Source organism: Sphaeramia orbicularis, chromosome 6 (genome assembly GCF_902148855.1).
Source record: "Sphaeramia orbicularis chromosome 6, fSphaOr1.1, whole genome shotgun sequence".
Taxonomy (NCBI): Eukaryota; Metazoa; Chordata; class Actinopteri; order Kurtiformes; family Apogonidae; genus Sphaeramia; species Sphaeramia orbicularis.
Window position 1 is genome coordinate 49,948,462 of NC_043962.1, and position 27,539 is coordinate 49,976,000.

At 43.2% G+C, this 27,539-nt stretch overlaps 1 protein-coding gene across 3 annotated transcripts in view; it reads right to left on the reverse strand.

Annotated features, from left to right (window-relative positions):
• The window catches only part of LOC115420819 (rho family-interacting cell polarization regulator 1-like), a 186,691-nt gene that overhangs the window by 95,641 nt on the left and 63,511 nt on the right, over positions 1-27,539 (reverse strand). For all 3 annotated transcript variants that reach the window (XM_030136365.1, XM_030136364.1, XM_030136363.1), the window contains one exon: positions 14,090-14,213. In XM_030136365.1, coding sequence (XP_029992225.1) covers positions 14,090-14,187 — 98 coding nt within the window. In that variant the 5' untranslated portion in view covers positions 14,188-14,213. The remainder of the gene's footprint in view (positions 1-14,089; positions 14,214-27,539) is intronic.

Here is a 27,539-nt window from a genome sequence, read left to right on the forward strand (position 1 = left end):
GTCATTGCCCACGTGGGCGTTGAAGTCACCCAGGAGAACAATGGAGTCCCCAGTCGGAGCAACATCCAGCACCCCTCCCAGGGACTCCAAGAAGGCCGGGTACTCTGCACTGCTGTTCTGTCCATAGGCCGAAACAACAGTGAGGCACCTGTCCCCGACCCAAAGGCATAGGGATGCGACCCTCTCGTTCACCGGGGTGAACTCCAACACATGGCGGCTGAGCTGATGGGGCTATGAGCAAGCCCACACCAGTCCGCCATCTCTCACTGCGGACAACGCCAGAGAAGTGGAGAGTCCAGCCCCTTTCGAGGGGTTGGGTTCCAGAGCCAAAGCTGTGTGTGGAGGTGAGCCCGACTATGTCTAGACGGTATCTCTCAACCTCCCTCACAAGCTCCGGCTCCGTCCCCCCCAGCAAAGTGACATTCCATGTCCCAAGAGCTAGACTCTGTTCTAATCTCAGTTCACCTAATAAATTAAATCCCACCTCCTCCAATTTTGATGAAATTTGGTGTATGGGTAATTCATAGCCAGAAAAGCCAAAATTTTAAGTCCAATGGTTTTTGAGAGAGATTGCAATTTCATTTTTTTCACTTTTTTGTGAAAAAGGCAGTGGCAGCCAAATTTCTAATTGCTGTAACTTAGCAATCTGTAAAGGGGAGACCACAGAATCTAAATCTAGCTTTATTTTGTGCATTTGGGTACTTCTGAGTGTGATGACCTTTTGACATATATTTTGACCTCGAAATTGACACTGTGGGGCACGCCTGATTTCTTTGACACCATTATGAAAAATATAGCCCTATGTGTCAACTAGAACATTAAAAAAAAAAAAAAAAATTGGAGGGGTTTTCTTTTTTATACTTGAGCAAATTGGGATAGACTATAGGCCTACCTCAAAATTCCTAGTAGAGTACAGAAGATGTGCATACAGAGCCTACATGTACCTTGTCCAGCTGTGGTATCACCTTGCATTTTTGATAGGTCTAAACAAGCCCAGATTCCGATCGATGTTTACACTGCAGTTCAGTTTTCTGATTATTTCTGATTATTGATTTGGTGGAGGAGGTCTCGGAAGAGTTTGGTGACTATAGAATTAAGTTTATACACCCTCATGGACCAAGTAAAACCTTCTACTGGCCATTCACAGATGATTGTTGTTGGATTCCTGAATAGGATGTACATTGTGTGATAAGTGCTCCAGTCTTGAAATAATCTTCAACATCAACCAGAAACTACAGTATTTCTCATAACGACCTGGCCAGAATATCTGACCACTGCTTGAATTGTCCTGTTGTGTTAGCCACATGGCTAATACAAAAGTACACACGACTCTTTGGCGTCGGTAATCTGTTTTATTTGGAGCATTGTTTCAGTCACAAACTAAGGGCTTTCTAAGGTGAGACTGAAAAGGTTCTGTTTGGAGTTAAATGTTTATGCCAGGGCCTGAATACTAAGCTGCCTTTTGGGAACAAGACAATTATAAAAGTAGAATACTGCAAATGCAAAAGGCTGAAGCAACTAGCACTGAACTGCTAATGCAGGATGATGAAGATGGTGAATGACTTAAGTAATTTCTGAAAATGCTTGAATACTTTGTGGAAAAGCTAGTGCAAATGTATATTATTGGGACACATCTTAGAGAACCGGTCTGTGAGTAACTCTCTGGAGCTCCAGAATAGAAGAGAGACATAGATACAGGAGTTGGATGTCCAAATTTAGGTTTCACTTTCATTTTCACGCCAGTTACTAAACCACACTACAAACAGACCTTATGAAGTTTGCTTGTTGTCTCACTTCAAGCGTCACTTTGCACCCTGCAAGTTTCTGTCTTGAAAAAAAGAAATGCAGAGTTGTAAAGAGGATCCGCTCCTCATTCATTAGCTTCAAAACAAATGCATGTCTTGGCCAGAATTATGCCCTTATGACAATAGGTGCTAGTGCTCATGGGAAGCAGAGTCTTTCTCCCTTTTTTTTTTCTTTCTTTTTTCTTCTTTTGTATGGGCTCAGCTGGCTGACGGGCAGCTGTCTGTACTGATATGGCAGCAGCCAACACCAACTGTACTCCCAGTCATCACTGCCCATTTTTCTGACACCTTTGCTTCTGTATCTTCTTTTATTTGGACAATTTACCAGGGAGTATCTCACACTACTTTCTTTTTTTTTTTTTTTCATTTCTCCCCACTTGTCTTGTCCAGCCTCCTAACAGCAGAATGGTAGTCTGGCTCATTTTGGTGCTTAACAAATTTGCTTTGCCAGGGGTGACTTCATAAAGTATATGAAGTGCCCTTTGATATTCGACTGTGTTAGCTATGAGTTTTGTTGAACCACATTTCAATGCCAGACCTGACGTGGGGGGGGGGGGGTAGAGGGAGAGAGAACAAGAGAAGAAGGTGGTGAAGACCCTCACAAGTAAGTATCAACAATACAAACAGTAACAACCATGGTGACAATTATAATGGTAACAATAACTACAACCAGAACTGAGTAAACTGGGCAGAAGAGAAAGAGAAAAAAACAAAACAAACAAAACTACAAAAAAAAACAAAAAAAACCCAATGAAATAAATAAGACCTATGAAATGATGAACATAAGAAAATAAAGCATGAACAAAATATTGTATACCACGTTCGCACTAATAATACCTATAACAAATAATACCAATAACAAATCCACACAACATCAGTTGTTCACATTAATCTGCTGTGACAGAGTGAACAAGGCAAACAGACTGAGGTGAAGAACACAGGCATGCAACCGCAACCGCATCCCCTCCAAAGATCAGGGACTGACCAAGAGGGCCCCAAGGCCCGGCCAACCAGCAGACACCCCAGAGAGGGGGGATCCAGCCCACCCCCCTGAGAGGCGACAGTGCGCCGGGCCAGACGATGGTCGAGGGAGGCCCCCGCCAGACGCCCCACAACAGCTGAGCACAGGCCCCAGGGGGCCAGGGACGCCAGCTGCCACCCCCCTGCCGGGGGCCGGCCACCCAGAGGCAGGCGAGGTGCCAGTCCATGAGTCCCATGAGCCCAGGAGCCACCCGTCTCCCCGGGTAGGGGGTCCCACACAGCACGCCGGGCCGGCCCAGACAGCCACCCGCTGCAGGCCAGTGCACACCCCGATGCCACGGCCAAGTGCCCCGGAGGCCCAGAGACCCACCCCCCTACCCCCCCAGAGACCCCCCGTCCCACCAAACCCAGCCCCCAAACACCCTCCAGTCCCCCACTCACCAACACAAGCATATGCACATACACCCACTGACTCCCAGACACACACACCACCCATCCCACATGTTCGACCATTCACACACCCACACGCAAAAAGAACTCCACCCATGCCCATGCACCCACCTACCCACATGCACGCCCACACGCACACATCTACATGTACACACATACCCACACATGTACCCACATCCATCCATCCCCTTCCACCCACCTGACATACACCTACACACACCAGACACGTGTATCCGGAGTGCCACCCCCCCGGCAGCACCGCTGCGAGTCTCCCCAAGGCATGGCCCCCGAGCACAGCCCCAGTGCCAACCACAGCCCAGAGCAGCAACACCAGCCACTAGGAACCCCATCCTGGTGGACGACAAATCCATCGGCGTCGGCGTCTGTTACAAAAATTTCAACCGTCTTCTTCTCCGAAACTACAATTCCGATTGACTTCAAACTTGGTATACAGCTTCTTTATGATGATGTCAACAAAAGTTAGTGAAATTATTTGGATCCTGTTCTGATTCTGGATTTGGTGCGACTTTGAAAAATTTCCCCATTGTAAGACATAGGAAGTGGATCAATGCAATAACTTAGTAAATATAAATGATATCAAGTTGAACTTTCTGCAGTACAGCCCTGATAGGGAGATGACCAAAACATAATGGCCACATGCTGATCAGGATCTTCTTCTGGATCCAGGAACTTATGGAAAATTTAACATGGACTCTTATGGGGAAAACATTTCAATCGTCTTCTTCTCCCAAACTACAGTTCTGATTGTCTTCAAACTTGGTATACAGCTTCTTTATGATGATGTCAACACAAAGTATTGAAATTTTTTCCATCCGGATCTGATTCTGGATTTGGTGCGACTTTGAAAAATGTTCCCATTATAACACATAGGAAGTGGATTGATCCAATAAATCAGTAAGTATCAATGATATCAAGTTGGAAATTGAATTTTTTACAGATCTGATTGGAATATGACCAAAACATGGGCTATTTCTGTAATATAATAAATACACATAACTGGGTGATAATAAATGGCATCTGGATACATTTCCCAAAGCTTTTAATTTGGCCGGTAAGCTACAGGGCCATTGGTCCTACTTTCATAAATTCATTCGATTATTCATCATCTTCATCATTCTGCATTAGCAGTTCAGTGCTAGCTGCTTCAGCCTTCTGCATTTACAGTATTCTACTTTTAGAATTGTCTTGTTCCTGAAGGGCAGTTTAGTATCTAGGCCCCAGCATGAACATTGAACTCCATACAGAACCATTTCAGTCTCACAAAGTCCTTAGTTTGGAACTGAAATAATGCTCCAAATAAAACACATTACCAACGTCACAGAACTAGCCCTGCGGCTGACGCAGAAGTGCTCACTAAGTGTTTGACTGAGCTACCAACAGCCACTATACTAAAATACAATGTTCCAATGCATATGTATGAAGAAAAGAAGCATTTTATACCTGTGTAGAAGGAAGAGGGCCAACTCCAGGTCTGTTTTCATTCCTTTTAACTAACTTAGTTCTCTCCATCAGTTCAATGAAGAAGTTTACTGGTGTTTGAATCTGTGCTCTTTCACTCTCTCGGTTAACTTTCTTTTCTTTCTGCCAGTCCAGCTCCAGTGTCCACTATTACAACAAAATAAATCCAAGAAATCCCTTTCTTTAGGAAAAAGGACAGATCTTACTCATCACTAATTCAGTTTACTTCTCACTGCTAACCTCTGCCACCTCTTGCCATCTCTTGGTGGGGTGTTGTCATAGTGACAGTAGTCTGACGTAAATCAGTCCAGTCTTATCCGACCCGACCAGGGAAGATGGAAATAGCATTTGGAAATAACCTATTTTGGTGCTGTTAATCTCATTTTACATTGCAGACTACGATAAGACATATATCTAAAATGAGACTTGTTTTAAGATCATGCAGAAAGTCTGTACAGGACCTTTAAGTCTGAGCTTTTATGAACATCTACATGATCAGTGAACTAAATACAGGAAAATACTTTATTTATACAGATAAAATACAATTTACAGTGAATAATATAAAGAAATGCCAATAAATCACTAAAGAATGGTTAGATGAGAGAGACATCTAAAATATTTTTTAGCAATAAAGACTTTCTCGTCTCAAACCGTATTCGCATTGCCAGAATTAATCAATATTTAACTTTTAATTAACATTTAATCAAAATTTAATCATTTTAAAAGATACTTCATATTATTTTACTTTAGATAGTTAAAGTCTTAAGTTTAACCACATTAGTTTGTAGTAGTTAATGTTTTAAGATAATTCCTTTGTTTCACTAGATTTCTTTGTTTCACTGGTGAGTGGTGAAGTTCTTGTGATAGCACATCTGGGTGCACATACTAAACTGGCAGATTTATGATCACAGGACTTAGGCTTTACCTTAGCTACACTTTTGAATACACAATCCCACGTAGGATCGTAAACTATAGGAGATAAGATGTAAACATGGTCAGAATAGGGTCAAACATCTGCTTGACCTAAGAGTCAGGTAATACCAGTCTATTTTTTGTGACACAATCCACTTAGTATGAGAGCAGTTTTGTAGAGACATTAAATATGTTGTTTAGATAGGGGAATCTAGGATGTGTATATTTTAACTGTCATCAAAACGGGTTACATGGCGGAGTCTTAAGGAGCAATGTGAAGCCGCTGGAGAAAACCCAGCCCACTGATACTTATCCAAGGAACCAGTCAGAAGATGAGATCAACCTACATGTCTAGATAACCATTGTCTACTATAAAACACTGGGTTTGGAAAAGAATAGTGAGTCAGACTTTACGAACTGGCAAAGTATATTGTTGTCAGGGAAAAAAAGAGACCCAGAGCTCCGTGCAACTTATCAATGTCTACTTTGTAAATAAATAGTTAACTGAAACTGCCTGAACTCACTGTTTTTCTTTATAAATGAACATGCAGGAGAATACAGACACATAGAAGGCAATGAAGATAAAATGTGATTCTCCAACAGTATTCGTTAGGGTTTGGAATCTTAGTTGTAAGGCCGATATGATACGCATCTCGATACAGCATCTCCGATCCGATATACTAAAGATACATGTGTGGCACCTCGCGACACAATACAATTCACACCCAAATCACGATACAGAGTGATTAAGCACATTATGATTCAACACATTCCTTCTGGTAAAAAAATATGCAGTGCAATTCAATGAGCTTGATTATTTCTTTATCAAATAGGACCATAACTTTTTATAAGGTGGCTTTTGTGCAATTTGAGAACATGTGCCTCACATACAGTGAAAAAGTTAGGACTTTGTTTCCAAAGTCGTTTCTCTGGATGTTTGCACTCAACTCCCTCTGCACTCAACTTCTTGCTCCCTCGCTGAATCAATTTGTAATGTAATGTATTTGTAATGTAGGTAAGACAGAAAAAGGTTCTGTCACTTTAAGAGACACCTACGCAAGGTACTCTGGGACGTGCTGTTAGATATGTATGTCACTGTTTAAGTAAGTAACTCTGGTATGTATGGAAGTATTCAATGCAGTTGATATCATAAAAAGCACACGTTAAGAAACCACATGTCACCTCCCTTCTATGTCTTGTCAAGTTAAGACACAGACATCACAGTATTCATTTGCGGCGCTCATGCCACAGTCCATCCACAGAACTCATACTGTAGTGTGCAGTGTACACATCCTCAAATCCACAGCGCACATTCATGTGGGTTTGCAGAAAAGAAAAACTTTACCCAAATAAAGAGTAACACTTTTAAATGCAAGTAAAAATATATTCTATTGAATGGATCAGATTTTATAGATACAAACATTCAATAACCGATGCATCGTGATATCATTTCAAACTTTTCATTCACTCACAGCTTCACTACCGGTGCACTCGACTCGTGCATGCACATGTCGGTGTATCAGTATGTATCCAATAATCTTCCCATCCTTAGTATTCATATTTTGCGGCCCTGAATGATTTAATTAAGAACCAACTGCAGTAGTCTGGACAGCTTCACAGGTATAGATGGATGTGCAGTTTCTTTAATGCCAATCTCACATCCTCTTTCCTCACCACATTCTCTGCATTATGCGTAAATCCATCTATACCCGTGAAGCTGTCTGGAGTATTGCATTTGGTTCTTAATGAAATCAACCAGGACTGCAGGATCCAAATACATTTTGCAACAAGAAAGTCCTCTCCCATTGAAGAATCTTTTAGATGTTTCTCACTAACATCTAACCCATGTCTACTGCCAAGCACTTTTGCGAGATCTCACAAAAGTATTGCAAAATCTCACAAAATTTGACCCGATTCTTTTCTTCTTAAATTTTTTTTCTCTCCATGTCCCGTTATGGGCTCCGCAGAATTACCTATATACTAAATTTCTTAAAAATTGGAGGGGGTGAAGTTTAAAATGCCTTTTTTTGGGTGATCTGAGATGGACTGACCTGTTGAGAGGTACCGACTAGATATAGTCAGGCTCACCTCCATGTACAGCTTGGGCTCTGGAACCCAACCCCTCAAGAGGGGCTGGACTCTCCACTTCTCTGGTGTTGCCCGTGGTGAGAAGTGGTAGGCTGGTGTGGATTTACTTACAGCCCCACAGCTCATCCGCCATGTGTTGGAGTTTACCCCGGTGAATGAGAGTGTCGCGTCCCTGCACCTTTGGACTGGGGACTATCAGTCGCCTCGAGGAAATTCTGGCAAACCACACCACCAACACTGTTTACAGTGGAGGCGGGGAGCTGCTGACCTTTACTGGGGATGTTGTCAGTCGGTGGAAGGAATACTTCAAGGATCTCCTCAATCCCACCTTCCATCTTCCCACCTTCCATTTTCCGTGGAGGAAGCAGAGGCTGAGGTCTCAAAGGTGGATTCATCCATCACCTAAGCTGAAGACACTGAGGCGGTTGGCAAGCTCCTTAGTGGCATGGCACTGGGGGTGGATGAGATTCGTACCTAAGTACCTTAAGTCCCTGGATGCACAGGGACTGTCTTGGTTGACACATCTCTAACATCTTGTGGCGGTCAGGGACAGTGCCTCTGGATTGGCAGACTGGGGTGGTGGTGACCCTTTTCGAGAAGGGGGACTGGAGGGTGTGCTACAACTACAGGGTGTATCATAAAAAACTAGAGTCTCAGAAAAAAAACTACATAAAACCAAAATGTGAAGACATTTTGAAAATCTGGTTATATGTGTTTATTTACCATGTAATTCTCCCTTGATTGACACCCGTGTCCTGGGTCAGTTTTCATGCCTCTTTGAATGCTAATTTGAATTGTACGGAATAAAAGTATTTTGTGCATGTAAGTGTAAGGCTTAATATGGGATCTGTTGCCATGGATGACAAGTTACATTGGTCTTTTACTTGCATGCATAAAACAGGAAAAAAAATATTACATGTTAACCCCCTACTATCAATATAAGGATTTCACATTAACGACAGGTTTGAGTCTATCGTGCAAAACGCAAGGGGTTAATGCTGTTAGTTAGGATTCTTAAATCTTTTTTGAGCTGACCATTTGAAATTTTAAACATTTCAGTCAGCATACGTAATTCATTGCATCGTCACAGCTGAAGTGGAACTCCTGCGGCAGGACAGGGGCATGATTAAGTGTGCCGTCGCAGATATGTTGAGGAAGGCACAAATTTGCGTGGCAAGGAATGGGGCCCATGTGGAAGACTAAACGTGCTGGAATCCTTTGACTAACGTAGGTGTGTGCCTTCAATTAAAATCCTGAAGTGTAAAACCCAAGTCTCACTCAGCTATTAATTTTCAGTTTCTCACCAATGTGCGAAATCTTTGTATCGATGGTAGGGGGTTAACGTGTAATTGTTTTTTTTTTCCTGTTTTATGTATGCAAGTCAAAGACCAATAGAACAGGTCATCCATGGCAGCAGGTCTCACATTAACCCTTACACTTCCATGCGCAGAAGACTTTTATTTTGCACAATTCAAATTAGCTTTGTTCATTGAAGCATGAAAACAATCAAGGGAGAATTATATGGTCAATAAAGACGTATGACCAGATTTTCAAAATGTGTTTTTGAAAGTGTTTTTTTCTGAGAGTCTACTTTTTTCTGATACACACTGTACAGGGGGATCACACTCCTCAGCCTCCCATGGAAAGTCTATTCCAGAGCACTAGAGAGGAGGATTCAACTGATAGTCGAACCTCGAATTCAGAAGGAAAAATGTGGTTTTCGTCCGGGTCACGGAACACTGGACCAGCTCTACACTCTCCACTGGGTGCTCAAGGGTTCATGGGAGTTTGCCCAACCAATCCACATGTGTTTTGTAGATTTGGAGAAGGGGTCCAATAGTGTCTCTTGTGGTATCTTGTGCGGGGTGCTTTGGGAGTATGGAGCCTGAGGCCCTCTGCTAAGGGCTGTCTGGTGCCTGCAGTAAGTCAGGCCTGTTCCAGGTGCATGTTGAACTTTGGCAGAATTGCCCTTTGTCACCGGTTCTGTTCATAAACTTTATGGACAGAATTTCTAGGTGCAGCCAGGGGCCTGAGGGGGTCTGGTTTGGGGACCATGGGGATTTCATCTCTGTGTTTTTTGTGGATGATGTTGTCCTGTTGGCCTCATCGAACCTGGACCGAGCATGCACTGGGGTGGTTTGCAGCTGAGTGCAAGGTGAGTGGGATAGGTTCAGTACCTCCAAATCTGAGGGCATGGTTCTCGACCAGAAAAATGTGGCCTGTTCTCTCCAGGTCTGTGGAGAGGCCTTGCCCCAGTTGGATGAGTTCAAGTATCTCGGGGTCTTGTTCACGAGTGAGGGAAGGATGGAACGTGAGATTGACAGGCAGATCAGTGCAGCATCTGCAGTGATGGGATCGTTGTACTGGTCTGTCATGGTGAAGAATTATTGGTCAGTCTATGTTCCTACTATCACCTATGGTCATGAGCTTTGGGTCATGATCGAAAGGACAAGATCCTGGACACAAGTGATTGAAATGACTTTCCTCAGTAGGGTTGCTGGGCACACCCTTGGAGATAGGGTGAGGAACTCAGTCACCAGGGAGGAGCACAGAGTGGAGCCACTGTTCCTCCACATCGGGATGGATGGATGGATGGAGCGTTGACCCATGGGGATCCACAAGTTCTAGATGTGGTAGTTTTTATGCTGTTGTGTATTTGTGCATGCCGTACCACATTTGTCCAGCAGTCTGGGTATAGCAATGCGATTGTGGGGCAATTGTACTCCAAAATGCACGCATGCACACAGAGGCCACTTGGCTTTTATAATATAGATATGACCCCTAACTGGGTCCTGGATGTGGAGGAGCAGTGGTTCCTCTTTGAGGTCCTCCTGGCATAACTCCTTCCCCTGCCACAAAGGCAGAAACCAGCCCTCCCAACTCCACACTTTCCTGTTGAGAACCTTGGCTTCAAATTTGGAGTTGGTCATTTTCATCCCAGCTGCTTCACACATAGCTAAAAACTGCCCCAGTGCAAGTCAGAGGTTTCTGCTAAATGAAGCCGACAGGACTGTATCATCTGCAAAAAACAGAGATGCAACCCCGAGGCCGCCAAACTGGACACTCTCCAACACACACAGGTGGGGCGTGTGTGTGTGCGTGTGTCTTGGTGGGGGTGGGGGTGTTGAGCACAGCTAATGCAATAAACCAAACACATTATATCTAAACTTCTAGATATAATATCTTACTTCCTAAACAAAAACTGGAGAAAAGTGACAAAATACAATAGCCTCCCACTTGTACCTCTAAATAGTCTGATGAGTTTTCAGAACAATTTAAATATTTACATTTGGGTGAGAAAAAAAAAAATGGGTGAAAAAGTAGGCAGAGCTTACTAATAGGCTTTACACACAGCCCTACTGCTTCCTGAATTTAAAGCAGCTCCTTTATTTCCTGCCTTTCATCATTGGACACACTGATTAATCCAGGTGTGTCTGCTACTCCTTGTTGTGATTGCTGTGGTCAGGCACACCTGGATTAATCAGTGTGTCCAATAATGGAAGACAGGAAATAAAGCAGTTGCTTTATGCACAGCCCCACTACTTCCTGAACTTAAAGCCCATACCCCCACCTCTCCTGCTCACTGACACCCTGCTTAGTCAGGGATTAATATAAAAATTTAAATGAAAGATAACTGTAAACTAGATTAAACTAAGACTACCTGTTTATACTCCCCTTCTGCTCCCCTACTACTATAATACAAAGCAAAATAAGTCAGTTTATGCCAAAACAGATGGTCCCAGACAAACAGCACAAGATTGATGAGAAGTCAACTAAAATGATCACCACTGATTTCCAGCCTTTTTCCATTGTGGAGGACAAAGGTGTTGTCAAAGTCTTAAATCCCACATACACTCCACCCATTCTGTTCTGTGGATTTACTTGCAGTGTTTTGTCCATATGTTTTTGTATAATTAAAACTTTGATCAAAATATTATAGAAAAGTAAAAATGCTTTTGTAACAACAAATACACAAAATGAGGCAATTATAAGGCTCTCATAAAAACACTGAATGTAAAAGGGTTTATCAACACACAAACTCCTCATATTAGGTTAAAAATATGAGGCTATGCATTATACTAAATTAAGAGCCATTTGAGAGCTGAAAAAGCCTGTTCACTACAAAGAGCCAAACTTCCCATCACTAACAATCATGATGATGAACGCTGTTCAACACCTGCCTTTCCGTCAGAGAACTGAGCAGGATTCACAGTCCCATGATTTCGCTGTGCCCCTACTTTGAAACAAAAGTTAAAGCTAAACACATTCAGCATTGTAGATCCAGACAAAACTACCTCTTTATAGAATTAAATGACCGCCTAATTGACTACCCACAGGAAACTGAAAGAGCGAAAATTAAACTTGTGCGGAAAACCAGCTGTAAAGATATTCACAGGTTTATGCAGTCAACATAGTTGATACAGAGGGTCCAGAGTTTAATGTTTCCTTCCTGGTCATGATTTTAATTTATGGTGAATTCACTTAATAATTTAAATACTTGATTTCTTTTAAACATCACATACATTGTTTCCCACAATTTTTTGTTTGAAAGGACTGACACATTTGTTAAAAGTGTTTTCTCCTGTTTTTCTTTGTTGGGGAGGTCAGCTGCAGGTTTGTATATTTTTGTTTCCTCCTTCGTGGTTACATTAAGTGTGACTTCCATTTCTATTTTGAGTTGTTTTGTTTGTTGTCTTTGTCTGGCCTTGGACCTGCCTGAAACCATCCATTCATTAGCAATAAAGAATAAATATTACAAATGCTAACACTCTTACTTTCCTGCATCCTAGACAAGAGCTCTGTCAGGCATTAGTTGAGGAACTCTCCTCTAGGCCATTCCTCTGAGGCTTTGTTGCACAGTTCCTGCAGGGCAAGTGCTAGTTCCGGGCCCTGGTTGGTTCTTCTTGCTCCATTCTAAAAACCAGTTTGCATTTCCATCAGCCAAGAGCCACCATAGAAGTACGTCATTAAGTCACTGACAGGTGATAGAACATGCAAATGAACGTAGGCTGACTGTGTAATAGACAATTTTCTAAATACTACAGTTTTTGGTAAACTAAATGTTCTTTTACTTTTTTTTTTTCAGGCAATAACGGTAGGTGTCTAAACTTCAAATCTGTAGTTGATTTAACCAGACAGTATACTTTAAAAATTGTCCAAATGATTAAGAACACATTCTTATTTACAACTGTGGCCTGGCAAAAGGCAGGGCCCTGAGGGAGACAGAAAAGGGGGCTATAAAAGAAAAGATGATTAAAATTAAACAAATAAGGCAATCAAAACACTACACTAAGTGAACAAATTAACAAGATATTCAAAAAGACAAAGATAAAACGCATACATAAAGGCAGCAGGAGTACACAAGACAGGCTAGCAGTCTGTATGATATCAGCATTTTCTGTAACATGACCTGTGATAAGAGCTTTAAAAGCTGCCTTGAAGATGAGAGCGTCAAGCTTTAGTGTTTTTTGTAAGTCAATCCAGTCTCTGGCAGCAGAAGACTGAAAGGACTTGTACTTGTTTATAGCCCTGTGGCCTTGTCTGTAGTTTTGCCTTGTTTCTATACACAACAGTTGAATATTATTATTTTGCTAAATGTTTTCACATCTCTGCATACAGCCTCTGTTCATTATATTAGATTGCATATTTTTAACTTTGTGTATTTTTCCCTGGAAACTTTGAAATGTACTGTGCCTGGTCTGTTTTAATGTTGTCCAAGAGTGAATGCTACCAACCTCTGCCCTGCAAAACTACACATCCTTGAACTACTAGTTACTGATGGTGTGTATGGGTGTGATTATTAAGATCCAAATTTATGGTTTATGGACTTTATGGGACTGATCACTTGATCAATTAATTGGTCATGCCCCCTTTCTTAAAGGTGGTGCTCCGAGGTGTATTTGATAGAAATTAAATCTGATGATTTAATGTAATTATTAAACTACTGAATTGGATATATGCCACTTATATGTTAAAAAAAAACAAAAACATTGTGTTTGGATACAACAACTTAAGCCTATTTGCTAAAAGGGCACGATTACAACATATAGGATATGCCAATACGTTGACAGATTTAGGAGGATTCTTTGGACATATGTTCAGGTTATGATGCACAGGCATCACTTTCCAGTCAGCTCAGATAAGGACTCTGTCTGGATGAGATGAATATGAGATGATGGACATGAGAAAGTATCCCATAACCAACTGTTTCAAGAAGGTGGTTGAAGGAATAAAGGAAGGAGGCTGTTTGCATGACTGAACACCTCCATTCGCGGGTGGCAAACTTAAAACAGACAATATCTGACCCTTTCAGCATGTCCCATGGGACCATACTTTGGACAAAGTATACAGTAGTCAACGGTGCATGTGTATACCTGTATGACCTGTTGTTACTATTGACTCCAGTGAAGCTCTGGCTCCTAGTGATGGGTTTGGAGGAGAAGCGTCTGACAGGGCGAACAGACAGCGACATGGTGGACAGAGTTCTGGATGGACTTCCTATGCAGAGAAGTGAAAAAGAAGAATTATCAACTGACTGACCATTCAGGAAATTTAGAACAGCAATATTTATTATGAAAGAACAGCAATCCAAAAACCAAAGGACTGATTTCACAAAAAATTCTCAAACCAGAGAAGTGTCAGAAATATGACTTCATAGAATGGAATAGAATGTTTTGTTGATTGATTAGTGCCAAAGTAATAGAAAGTGCTTATAAATAGGTACAACTGTAAAATAAATAACTTAAAAAGGAAAAACACATACTGTGGTGCTGTTGGTCTAGCCCTCTCTAACACTGGACTATAGAAGTAGACTTTGAAATGGTGACCTCAAACCTTAACCCAGACCAGGATGCAGACTCGCAGTCTTACACAATTCTCTGCAATTTCAGAGCAGGTACCCACTGTAAACCCTGTAGAGACTGTGTCTGCTCCCCAAGCATGTAAAGTTTAAGTAAAGAGGAAAACAGCTGTACGTCAAAACCTACTAAAAATCAATACCAATACTTCAACAGTTCCAAAGCACAAGAAAATAAAATGTGGCCTCCTGAATGTCCACCTTCCAAAACTGTATTAATCAGTTATATAATATCAGATTATCATATACAGTATATTTATTCTGTTTGACAGAAACCTGGCTTTGTGAGGCGGAGTGTGTGTTCTTAAATGAAGCTACTCCTCCTAGTCACCGTAATAATCAAATCCCTCAGGAGGAGGAGAAGTCACAGTTATTTAATTTATGTCTACAATTGAATCCTAAACCTAAGCCAAATTTTAAACTTATATGTAAAGCACTTTTTGCTACAGCCTTAATGTATGAAAAGTGCTATATAAATACAGATTGATTGAATGATCTCCCCCTTGAACTGCCACCTTATCGTGGTGGGGGAGTTTGAGTGCCCGAATGATCCCAGGAGCTATGTTATCGGGGGCTTTATGCCCCTGGTAGGGTCTCCCAAGGCAAGCAGGTCCTGGGTGACGGGCCAGACTAAGAGCAGTTCAGAAGCCCTTATGACCAAAAAACATCAGAAGAAAGTGACGTCGCCCTGTATGGCACAGCCAGGGCTCCACCCTGGAGCAAGGCCTGGGGTTGGAGCTTGAATGCTAGCGCCTGGTGGCTGGGCCTATGCCCACGGGGTCCGGCCGGGCCCAGCCCGAAGGAGCGACGTGGGCCCGCTCTCCGGTGGACTCACCGCCCACCGAGGGAATCATAGGGGCCGGGTGCTATGTGGATTGGGTGGCAGTCGACGGCGGGGAGCCCGACAGCCCGATCCCCGGACGCAGAGTCTAGCTCTTGGGTAATGGAATGTCACTTCGCTGGGGGGGAAGGGGCCAGAGCTTGTGAAGGAGGTTGAGAGATACCGTCTAGATATAGACGGGCTCACCTCCACACACAGCTTGGACTCTGGAACCCAACCCCTCGAAAGGGGCTGGACTCCACTTCTCTGGTGTTACCCGCGGTGAGAGGCGGTGGGCTGGCGTGGGCTTGCTCATAGCCCCTCAGCTCAGCCGCCATGTGTTGGAGTTCACCCCGGTGAACGAGAGGGTCGCGTCCCTATGCCTTTGGGTCGGGGACAGGTGCCTCACTGTTGTTTCGGCCTATGGGCCGAACAGCAGTGCAGAGTACCCGGCCTTCTTGGAGTCCCTGGGAGGGGTGCTGGATGGTGCTCCGACTGGGGACTCCATTGTTCTCCTGGGTGACGTCAATGCCCACGTGGGCAACGACAGTAAGACCTGGAGGGGGGTGATGGGGAGGAACGGCCTCCCTGATCTGAACCCGAGTGGTGTTTTGTTATTGGACTTCTGTGCTAGTCACAGTTTGTCCATAACAAACACCATGTTCGAACACAAGGATGTACATAAGTGCACTTGGCACCAGGACACCCTGGGTCGGAGATCGATGATCGATTTCGTTGTCGTATCATCAGACCTCCGACCGCGTGTTTTGGACACTCAGGTGAAGAGAGGGGCAGAGCTGTCAACCAACCACTACCTGGTGGTGAGTTGGATCCGCTGGCGAAGGAGGAAACCGGACCGACTCGGCAGGCCCAAACGTGTTGTGAGGGTCTGTTGGGAACGTCTGGCAGAGCCCGATGTCAGCGCGGTCTTCAACTCCCACCTCCGGGAGAGCTTCTCCCAGATCCCAGGGGAGGCTGGGGACATTGAGTCAGAGTGGACCATGTTCTCCACCTCCATTGTCAAAGCGGCTGCTCGAAGCTGTGGTCGCAAGGTCTCCGGTGCCTGTCGTGGCGGCAATCCCCGAACCCGATGGTGGACCCCGGAAGTAAGGGATGCCGTCAAGCTGAAGAAGGAGTCTTATCGGGCCTTGTTGGCCAGTGGGACTCCCGAGGCAGCTGATGGGTACCGGCAGGACAGGCGTGCAGCAGCCCGAGCAGTTGTGGAGGCAAAAACTCGGGTCTGGGTGGAGTTTGGGGAGGCCATGGAGGAGGACTATCGGTCTGCCTCGAGGAAATTCTGGCAAACCATCTGGCGCCTCAGGAGGGGAAAGCAGTGCACCACCAAAACTGTTTACAGTGGAAGTGGGAAGTTGCTGACCTTGACTGGGGATGCTGTCGGATGGTGGAAGGAATACTTCGAGGATCTCCTCAATCCCACTGCCACGTCTTCCATAGAGGAAGCAGAGGCTGAGGTCCCAGAGGTGTACTCATCCATCACCCAAGCTGAAGTCACCAAGGTGGTTGGCAAGCTCCTCGGTGGCAGGGCACCGGGGGTGGATGACATTCACCCTGAGTATCGTAAGTCTCTGGATGTGCAGGGACTGTCTTGGTTGACACGTCTCTGTAACATCGCGTGGCAGTTGGGGACAGTACCTCTGGATCGGCAGACCAGGGTAGTGGTCCCCCTTTTTAAGAAGGGGGACCGGAGGATGTGCTCCAACTATAGGGGGATCACACTCCTCAGCCTCCCGGGGAAAGTCTATTCCAGGGTACTGGAGAGGGGGATCCGACCGATAGTCGAACCTCGGATTCAGGAGGAACAATGCGGTTTTCGTCCCAGTCGCGGAACACTGGACCAGCTCTATACTCTCCATCGGGTGCTCGAGGGTTCATGGGAGTTCGCCCAACCAGTCCACATGTGTTTTATGGATTTGGAGAAGGCGTTCGACCGTGTCCCTCATGGTATCCTGTGGGGGGTGCTTCGGGAGTATGGGGTCCGGGCCCATTTGCTAAGGGCAGTCCGGTCCTTGTATGACCGAAGCAGGAGCCTGGTTCACATTGCCGGCAGTAAGTCAGACCTGTTCCAGGTGCATGTTGGACTCCAGCAGGGCTGCCCTTTGTCACCGGTTCTGTTCATCATTTTTATGGACAGAATTTCTAGGCGTAGCCAGGGGCCGGAGGGGGTCCGGTTTGGGAACCACAGGATTTCGTCTCTTCTTTTTGCAGATGATGTTGTCCTGTTGGCCTCATCAAACCTGGAACTTCAGTGTGCCCTGGGGTGGTTTGCAGCCAAGTGTGAAGCGAGCGGGATGAGGATCAGCACCTCCAAATCTGAGGCCATGGTTCTCGAACAGAAAAAGGCGGTTTGCCCTCTCCGGGTCGGTGGGGAGTCTTTGCCCCAAGTGGAGGAGTTTAAGTATCTCAGGGTCTTGTTCACGAGTGAGGGAAAGATGGAGCGTGAGATTTACAGATGGATCGGTGCAGCGTCTGCAGTGATGCAGTTGCTGTACTGGTCAGTTGTGGTAAAGAAGGAGCTGAGCCGAGAGGCAAAGCTCTCGATTTACTGGTCAATCTACGTTCCTACCCTCACCTATGGTCATGAGCTTTGGGTCATGACCAAAAGGACAAGATCCCGGATACAAGCGGTCGAAATGAGTTTCCTCCATCGGGTGGCTGGGCGCACCCTTAGGGATAGGGTGAGGAGCTCGGTCACCAGGGAGGAGCTCGGAGTAGAGCCGCTGCTCCTTCGTGTCGAGAGGGGCCAGCTGAGGTGGCTCGGGCATCTGTTTCGGATGCCTCCTGGACGCCTCCCTGGGGAGGTGTTCCAGGCATGCCTCACCGGGAGGAGACCTCGGGTAAGATCCAGGACACGTTGGAGAGACTATGTCTCTCGGCTGGCCTAGGAACGCCTCGGGGTCCCCCCGGAAGAGCTGGAGGAGGTGTCTGGGGAGAGGGAAGTCTGGGCATCCCTGCTTAGACTGTTACCCCCGCGACCCGGCCCCAGATAAGCGGAAGAAAATGGATGGATGGATGGACATAAGAAATATATGTATGTATGTCCAAAATTATATATGAATAAAAGTTGAATAAAAATGAAGATATGACAAAAATGTGAATGGTACACACACACCCACAAACAAACACACTAACACACTGTTACAGACTGTTACCCCACGACCCGGCCCCGGATAAAGTGGAAGATAATGGATGGATGGATGATTGATTGAATTGGTGTAAAATGCAATTGCTCATCTTTCCATGGTCAAAGTGGAGCTTCAAACCCGGCTTGGTTCAGAGTTCTGTTACCGAAAACGGTTCTCAGAACTGGATCCGTGTCCCTGGTCATAGCAGCTTAATGCACCAGTCTGCAAGCCAGACAGGAGCCAGCACTTGGAGCCCATAGCACGGCTTCCTGCTTGGCGCAACGTGGGGGTTGGGGTTGACATTAATGAAGTCAAACAAAATGATATTCGCCAGCAAGCACTCACCACCAAGCTGGCCTTGAAGCTCCACTTTGACCATGAAAAGATGACAAATTGCATTTTACACCAATTATTTGCATGCATTGGTAGGATTAGTGGTTAAGAAGTTACTAAACATTTAGTTATTAGTTACATTTAGTTATTGTGTTATACTGTTGTCATTCATTGTGGCTTCCTGCAGGGCGCAACAAGGCGCTGTGGGAGTTGGGGTTGACATTAATGAAGTCAAACAAAATGACATTTGCGACCATTAAAGAAAACATAAACAGCAGAAAAGTGCAAATGTGTATTAATTTATGGCTCGAACCGAATGGAGAGCATTACTTAGAACTAGATCTGAGATCCGTGGAGGAGCGGCTTGGTCTCCCCGTTCATCGTGGTGTAGAGCACCTCCTAGCCCCACAGGAGCCGGGGCTTCGAGGGCAGTAAGTGGGGCTTGGAGGTCGGAGTACAGTTTGGTTCTGAGTTCTGTAAACCAAACTAGTTCCATGACCCTTAAACGGAACCGGTTCTGAGATCCTTAAATGGAACTGGTTCCTTAAACGGAACTGATTCCAAGATCCTTAAATGGAACTGGTTCTGTAAACGGAACTGCATCTGTAAACGGAACTGGTTCCGAGTTCTGACAATGGAATACACTTCAGGCTCCCCATCATAGTACATAAAAGGCACTGGTCAAAGTTACCAATGACCCTCTAACTGCTTCAGATAAGGGTTTTGTTTCTAAACTGGTTTTATTAGACCTTAGTGTGGCTTTCAACACTGTCAACCATCACATCCTTCTGCAATGACTGGAACAATCAATTGGTATGAAAGGATCAGCACTGATGTGGTTCAAATCCTATCTAGCAGATCATTTTCAGTTTGTTAATAATAATGAATCCTCACTGTGCACAACAGTTAGTTATGGAGTTCCTCGAGGCTCAGTTCTTGGACCAGTACGGTTTATATTATACATACAGTACAGGCCAAAAGTTTGGACACACCTTCTCATTCTTTGCATTTTCTTTATTTTCATGACTATTTACATTGTAGATTCTCACTGAAGGCATCAAATCTATGAATGAACACATGTGGAATTATGTACTTAACAAAAAAGTGTGAAATAACTGAAAACATATCTTATATTCTAGTTTCTTCAAAGTAGCCACCCTTAGCTCTGATGACTGTTTTGCACACTCTTGGCATTCTCTTGATGAGCTTCAAGAGGTAGTCACCTGAAATGGTTTCCTAACAGTCTTGAAGAAGTTCCCAGAGATGCTTAGCACTTGTTGGCCCTTTTGCCTTCACTCTGCGGTCCAGCTCACCCCAAACCATCTCGATTGGGTTCAGGTCCGGTGACTGTGGAGGCCAGGTCATCTGGCGCAGCACTCCATCACTCTCCTTCTTGGTCAAATATCCCTCACACAGCCTGGAGGTGTGTTTGGGGTCATTGTCCTGTTGAAACATAAATGATGGTCCAACTAAACGCAAACCGGATGGAATGGCATGTCACTTCAGGATGCTGTGGTAGCCATGCTGATTCAGGTTGCCTTCAATCTTGAATAAATCCCCAACAGCGTCACCAGCAAAGCACCCCCACACCATCACACCTCCCCCTCCATGCTTCACGGTGGGAACCAGGCATGTAGCATCCATCCGTTCACCTTTTCTGCGTCGCACAAAGACACGGCGGTTGGATCCAAAGATCTCAAATTTGGATTTATCAGACCAAAGCACAGATTTCCACTGGTCTAATGTCCATTCCTTGGGTTTCTTGGCCCAAATAAATCTCTTCTGTTTGTTGCCTCTCCTGAGCAGTGGTTTCCTAGCAGCTATTTGACCATGAAGGCCTGATTCACGCAGTCTCCTCTTAACAGTTGTTGTAGAGATGTGTCTGCTGCTAGAGCTCTGTGTGGTATTCATCTGGTCTCTAATCTGAGCTGCTGTTAATTTGCGATTTCTGAGGCTGGTGACTCAGATGAACTTATCTTCAGCATCAGAGGTGACTCTTGGTCTTCCTTTCCTGGGGCGGTCCTCATGTGAGCCAGTTTCGTTGGAGCGCTTGATGGTTTTTGCGACTGCACTTGGGGACACATTCAAAGTTTTTGAAATTTTCTAGACTGACTGACCTTCATTTCTTAAAGTAATGATGGCCACTCGTTTGTCTTTACCTAGCTGATTGGTTCTCGCCATAATATGCATTCTAACAGTTGTCCAATAGGGCTGTCAGCTGTGCATCAACCTGACTTCTGCACAACACAACTGATGGTTCCAACCCCATCAATAAGGCAATAAATTCCACTAAGTAACCCTGACAAGGCACAGCTATGAAGTGAAAACCATTTCAGGTGACTACCTCTTGATGCTCATCAAGAGAATGCCAAGGGTGTGCAAGGCAGTCATCAGAGCTAAGGGTGGCTACTTTGAAGAAACTAGAATATAAGAGATGTTTTCAGTTATTTCACACTTTTTTGTTAAGTACATAATTCCACATGTGTTCATTCATAGTTTTGATGCCTTCAGTGAGAATCTACAATGTAAATAGTCATGAAAATAAAGAAAATGCGAAGAATGAGAAGGTGAGTCCAAACTTTTGGCCTGTACTGTACTTCCTTTAGGTAACTTGATAAGGAAACACTTTGTCAACTTTTATTGTTACGCTGATGATACCCAATTATACTGACAGTCAATAGAAACTTTGAGGTAGAAATGTATGCATATTTCTACTTGTACGGGGCTTGTAATTATTCATTGTGGATTTATTGATGACTTAGTGCTCAGGTAGTTGAGATAATGATGAGATGTCATTGCATCAAGCCGGAGTACCCGGAGAGAACCCACGCAGACATGGGGAGAACATGCAAACTCCACAGAGAAAGATCCCACCCCCCCATCGACTGATGTTGGAATCGAACCCAGGACCTTCTTGCTGTGAGGCACGAGTGCTATCCACTGCACCGACCATGAATGCACTATTGGTTGAATTTGATTAAGTACTTAGTACAGCTGGTGATATTTAGTGTGCACACTGTATTTAACCTGTTGGCCTGTTCAGTAATTGAATCCTGTTCTCTATACAGGCCAGGTTGTTGTGATAATTCTATTCAATGGCTAGCTAATGAACCAGGCTTTGAGCCTAGCCCCTGACCTCAGCAATTGCACTTACCCAGTGCAAAGAATCCCCTACTGCATCTTGCTGTTGGCTGGTAGGAGGGCTCCTTCAGCCTGCACCCTTTTTCTCACACTACCCCTCACATACTTACTCATTGCCCACTTCCAAAAGGTTTCCCCTTCCAACACAAACTCTACTGCCATACCCGGATCCATGGACACATCTTCATAAAATCCCAGTGTGGGTTTTGAACGGTACAAACTTAATGTTTGGGGACTCTTATTTTTTTGTTGCTCTACTGGTCAACAAATTAGTTTGTGAACTATGGTGTTGCATTCTTGTTCAAATTGAACTGCCACAGCTTTGCTTCATTTGTTTATTCACTACTGCACTGTCTGTTATATGTTGTTGTTCATTGTTTATTTTTTCAATACATGGTACCTATTTAAACACAACCCTCAGTCTCTCTATCTCTCTCTCCCTGAGTCGATCCTAGTCTTCTGATCAGTAGCCTATTATTATATACCAATTAATTACAAATTAATTACTAATTAATTACAAATTGTAATTACACATATGCTACACTTGTCCAGAAGCCTGAACCTTTCACAGATGTTTATTTACCTTTTAATCTCAAGGCACCTTGTATTTTTTGTCCCTTTGTTTTGTTTCAATTTTTAATGAAAAAAATTCCAACCTAATATTGTCTGTTCACTTACAAGGCATCAAAGTATAAGTAGAGTAGAAGTATATTTTCTAAGTAATATGCAGTTGAATTAAATGCAGGCATGTGAGTAAATCTGTATGACTTTAGAGTTTAACCTGGACTATATCTATAAAACAATAGGAATGAAAAAAGGACCATCCACCAAACTTAAAGTTGGACGTGATTCAGTTTGACTGAGAAGTTGAAAATACATGTTATACCATTTTTAAATAGAAATTAGGATAGGATATGTAATGGTGGTTAACTTCATTTAAAATATATTCCAGATGGATTAAGTGATTCAACAACCAGCACAACGTTAAACCCAAACTGCCCATTTTAAGTACTATGTAATTTTATTGTGCTTAGTTTCTATATGTACATGAACTGTGCTGCAGTTTCTTGCAGTCGTGTAGTGGTCCCTGGAGAAGTGGGTATCCTCTCAATTTTTGGCTTCTTTTTTTTTTTTAAGTCCAGAAAAATGCTGTTTTAGAAACAGTGACAAATAAGACTACTCTATTTAGTTTAGCCAAAATTCCATCAGTAGTATTTGCTCACTATTATAAAATTATCATGACTTGATCAGGAGCAGATTGTAGGTTTTACTGGTCACACAAGCAACTGCATGAATGTAAATGTATTCAACATAGGGATGGGAATCGAGAACCGGTTCTTTTTGAGAAGTGGTCCCAGTAGCTCGATTCCTTGGAATTGTTTGCCTGCCTGCTAATCTGCTTATCGATTCCATTTTTGTTGTGCATGCGCAATGACGTCACACGTACGCTGCATTGTTTTGGTCAGAACGTAGCCAACATGGCATTGAGGCAGAAACGGTCCAAAAAGATGACACCAGGTCCACTTGCAACATTTGCAAAGCTTCCATTTTTTCAAAAGGGTGGAATCCTTCCAATATGCTCAAACATTTGCCCACACAGCATGTGATTCATTTACAGGAATGTCATGTATTTCATACACTAGTTAGTGGCGCTTGTGAATTTAGCGGCAGAGTGAACACCAGACTGTCATCCGGGCCCAGTTCTGGTTCTGGTATGGGCAACAAACATCGTACCCCCTCAAATACAACTTTACGAAGGTAGGGGAAAGGACATGAGGTGCACAACAATGGGGGACGGGCAGAGACGAACCGGTTCCACATAGTGGAAATGCGGCAATAGAGGAATTAGTAAAGCGTCTATAGTTTCACTTTCACTGTGCCCCCCCCCACCCCGGCATCATCTGTCATTATTATTATTTGTACATACTGTATATGTTTTATATTTCCATCTCTGGACAGAAAATATAAGACAGTTAATGCAGACTAGGGCTGCACGAGATCTGGCAAAACTGTGAATCATGATTCTTTTGCTTAGAATTGAGATCAAGATTCTCTGGCACGATTTTTTTCACAAAATGTTTATTGTACTGCTGTCAAGGAAAAGGGGTTCTTTTACCTCCGATTCATGTCTTTCATATCACTCTACAAGTAGTCCGGTCACTTATGCAGTGTTTGCTGTTGAACTGATCTGCTGATCTGTTGGTGTGGCTGGTTTGGCAAGGGCGTGCACGCACATGCGTTTCGGGGGGGGGCTTGGCTGCACATGCGCAGTTTGGCGGGGGGGGGTTGCACACGCGTGTGTTTCAGCCAGTTACCCACGCATGTGTCGGTTACCGTCCTACTTATACAATGAGGGTACGGGGCAGTGCACTCAAAAAAAGCAAACTGGGAGTCTGTTACCTTAACCTAAGTCTAGTATGTAGCTTATACTATATAAAATCATGTTTTGTAGTTGAACAGTTCTTAAATATGTAGTTTTAACATAAAATACAACAATTTAAAATTTACTAGACTAATTTATGTTAACACAACCAAATTGTAATGGATTAAGATTGAAAATCGCTTACAACTCCAGAGCAGTAGGGGGCATAGTGCCCAAATTCCTAATCAGTAGTGCCCCTCTTTATGTCATCGTCAAAGGCATGTCTCAGGCTGGCAAAGAGGAGCTGACATTTTGAGAGGGAACACCACATGTGGAAGAAGGTAAGTTTAATCCTTTATCTTCAATTGAATGGAAAGCAATACAGTTGCAGAAATGTTATCAACAGCTAGTTATTGCCCTCTTTTGCATTTTGGATGACTTCTTTTCGTTCTGGGTGTTTTATTAGAGTGCATGTCCAACTGTCTAAGCTCTCAAGCTAACGTTAGCAGGTTGACGGCAATGTTGACAAGGCGCACAAAGTCGAAACCGCTTAAACCAAAACACAATTTACAAAACAGCAGTATTCGAATAATAGTGGTAAATATTCCCGCAATTAGCATCTTGCTTTCGCCAAGAGTCCGACAAAAGGTCGGCACTACCTCTATATTTGGGGAGCAGCGAGTGGAAAGTTATTTTTATTTTTAAGAACTACGGCATCCCGGCACCATGGCGGGGTTTTTCTGTTAACTGGATGTAGCTGGACTACCGGCACACTTCTTAGGCGTTTGTCGTGACATGAAGCTTTGCTCCGTGTAGCGGGTACAAATGTGCACGGCAGCTGTAAGAGACGCGTGTGCTCGTGCGTGCGTGCGGTAACAGTTGTGGACGGGAGAGAAAGAAAAGAGACGGACTGTAAGAGTGACTCTTTGTTGAAGAAAGCAAAGTTTAATAAACTGAATGAACTAGAATGAACTTTTTCTTTGATGTTAAAGAATCTGCTTATAGCAGAAGTATTATTCAAGTAGTTGGTCATTTCAGTCAAATTTACTGTTGTGTACCTCTTTGTTTTTCTTCTCTCATTTAAGCTAACTGCTGAATTCAAGAGGATTACAACTGTCAGCTTGCTGCCAAAGTTCTTCTCTGAACTGGATGCGCTATCTTCAAACCTGATGAAGGTGTTTTCCAAGAAAGGGGGCATTCAAGGAAGAAAGATTAAGAGCATCATGATACCCATCACCCAGGTATGACAATAAAAAAAATAGAAACTGAACAGCTTCAATATTTATGTCATGCTTGACACTTAAAGGGAAAATGTAAGAGGGATAAACAGAAATTAAATTAGATGGAGAGGGAACAATGTACTTTATTGAAGAGTGATTTGATAAAATATGAACCTTAGGCACATTTGACAGTGTCCACTGACATTACAATGGTAGTTACTGTTTATTGGGACCACATGATCAAATGTTTTGCTTGGACATAAAACCAAAGCACCCAGGGAGAATGTGAGTTCATATATCATAAAAATATCAATCAAGTTTGTTACATTCGAGAAAAAAAAAGTTTATTTCAATGTTTTATGTTTGTGAAATCTTCTCTACCTGTTGATTTAAAATGACTTTGCATTGTCTTTTTTTATTGTCCTACACACTCAGACCGATGCCATTGATGTCAGAAGAGAGTGCATCATCAAAGCCCTGTGTGTGTACCTAAATGAAGAGCCAGAAAACCTTGTGAAAGAATACATGGTATATAATTTAGTTTTTATTCTCCAGTCCTTATTCTGACATCTGTAAACAATCCAGTTATGCACTTAAGAAAAGACAATGTAATTATAGAATCTTTCACATAAATAAGATAAGTGACAGCTGTCTTAAAGCAGTTTATTTGTGTGTGCATTTTAAAATGGAACAACTATAACATATCTTTACATACATATCCTCTATTTCCCCCTTTCTTCTGTAAAGAACACAGATGGTGAAAGCAGTGAAGCTGCAATGATGGAGACTACATTTGGAATCTTTGTCAGTCGCAAAGAAGGTGCAGAGCCAGATGATGGACCAGAAGATGTAGGTATCATTCTGGAGGGTGTAGAAGTTCTGGATGAGCTTGGAAACGTACCACTTGCTGTGGGAATGTTGTTCGCTCTTGTAAATTATATGCACTCAACCTCGGCTACCCTCCAGAGCTGCGATACACCTTTGAAGCTTTGCAGAAGCTCATCATGGAGCTTGATAGGAACAGACTCTCAAAAAAAATTCAAACACTGAAAACAAGACTTGCATGTCAGTCATCTTCAATAGAGTAAACTACTGTTCAGGCAGAGGTTACTCTAATGAAAAGGTATTTGAAGCCATTTGGGTATTTACCTTTAAATATGGTAAGATGTTGTTAAAGTGTTTTGATACGTTGAACTGTTGCTATTTGGGGGTTACAAAGTAGAATAGTGTTTTGAAGTGTTTTCTTAAACAAAGGGAAGAGAAAAAAAGTGTTGTCAAACAAAGTAGTTTTCTTTTGAAACTTGATAGGATACACAATGCTGTATTTAACATTTTTCTTTGCACTCATTTGCCGGGACCGCATTGTTCATATAGCTTCATAACCAGCTTTGATTTGTTCTTTGGTCATCAGAAAGCTCTAAATTTAGATGCCTAATACTGGTTGTTAAATGGTTTACACTTTAAATTTGTCTATGTGAATAGGAATGTATGTTGCAGACTGATTTCTCAAACTTGAGCCACTTTATGGCTACCTAGAATCGCCTTAAAAAATGTTCATAGAGGTCAGTTTCTATAGACTTGTTTTACTGACATAAATACATTATATGTTGTTGTTGCATGTTGAGATGTTAACTGGAGGCAGGCTCGACAGTGTGTTCCACTTTCCTAACTCAGAGGTTACTATTTTTCCTTGTCTTTTGTCTGTCTTGTTTTTTTTGTTTTTTTTAACAGACATGACAACACACAAACTGTTGGACATTGAAATTTCAGTGTTGCCATTTCTGGTAAAGTGTTACTCCAACAAATCCAGTTTGCTTTGTGTTTTTCTTTTCTAAACTTGACACCAGCTGGGGGTATATAGGTTGACATTTGTTTAAATTGTTGAATATAAAAATACTGTTAAATGATTTATTTTATGAATAATTACACTACAGTTATGTTTGCATTCA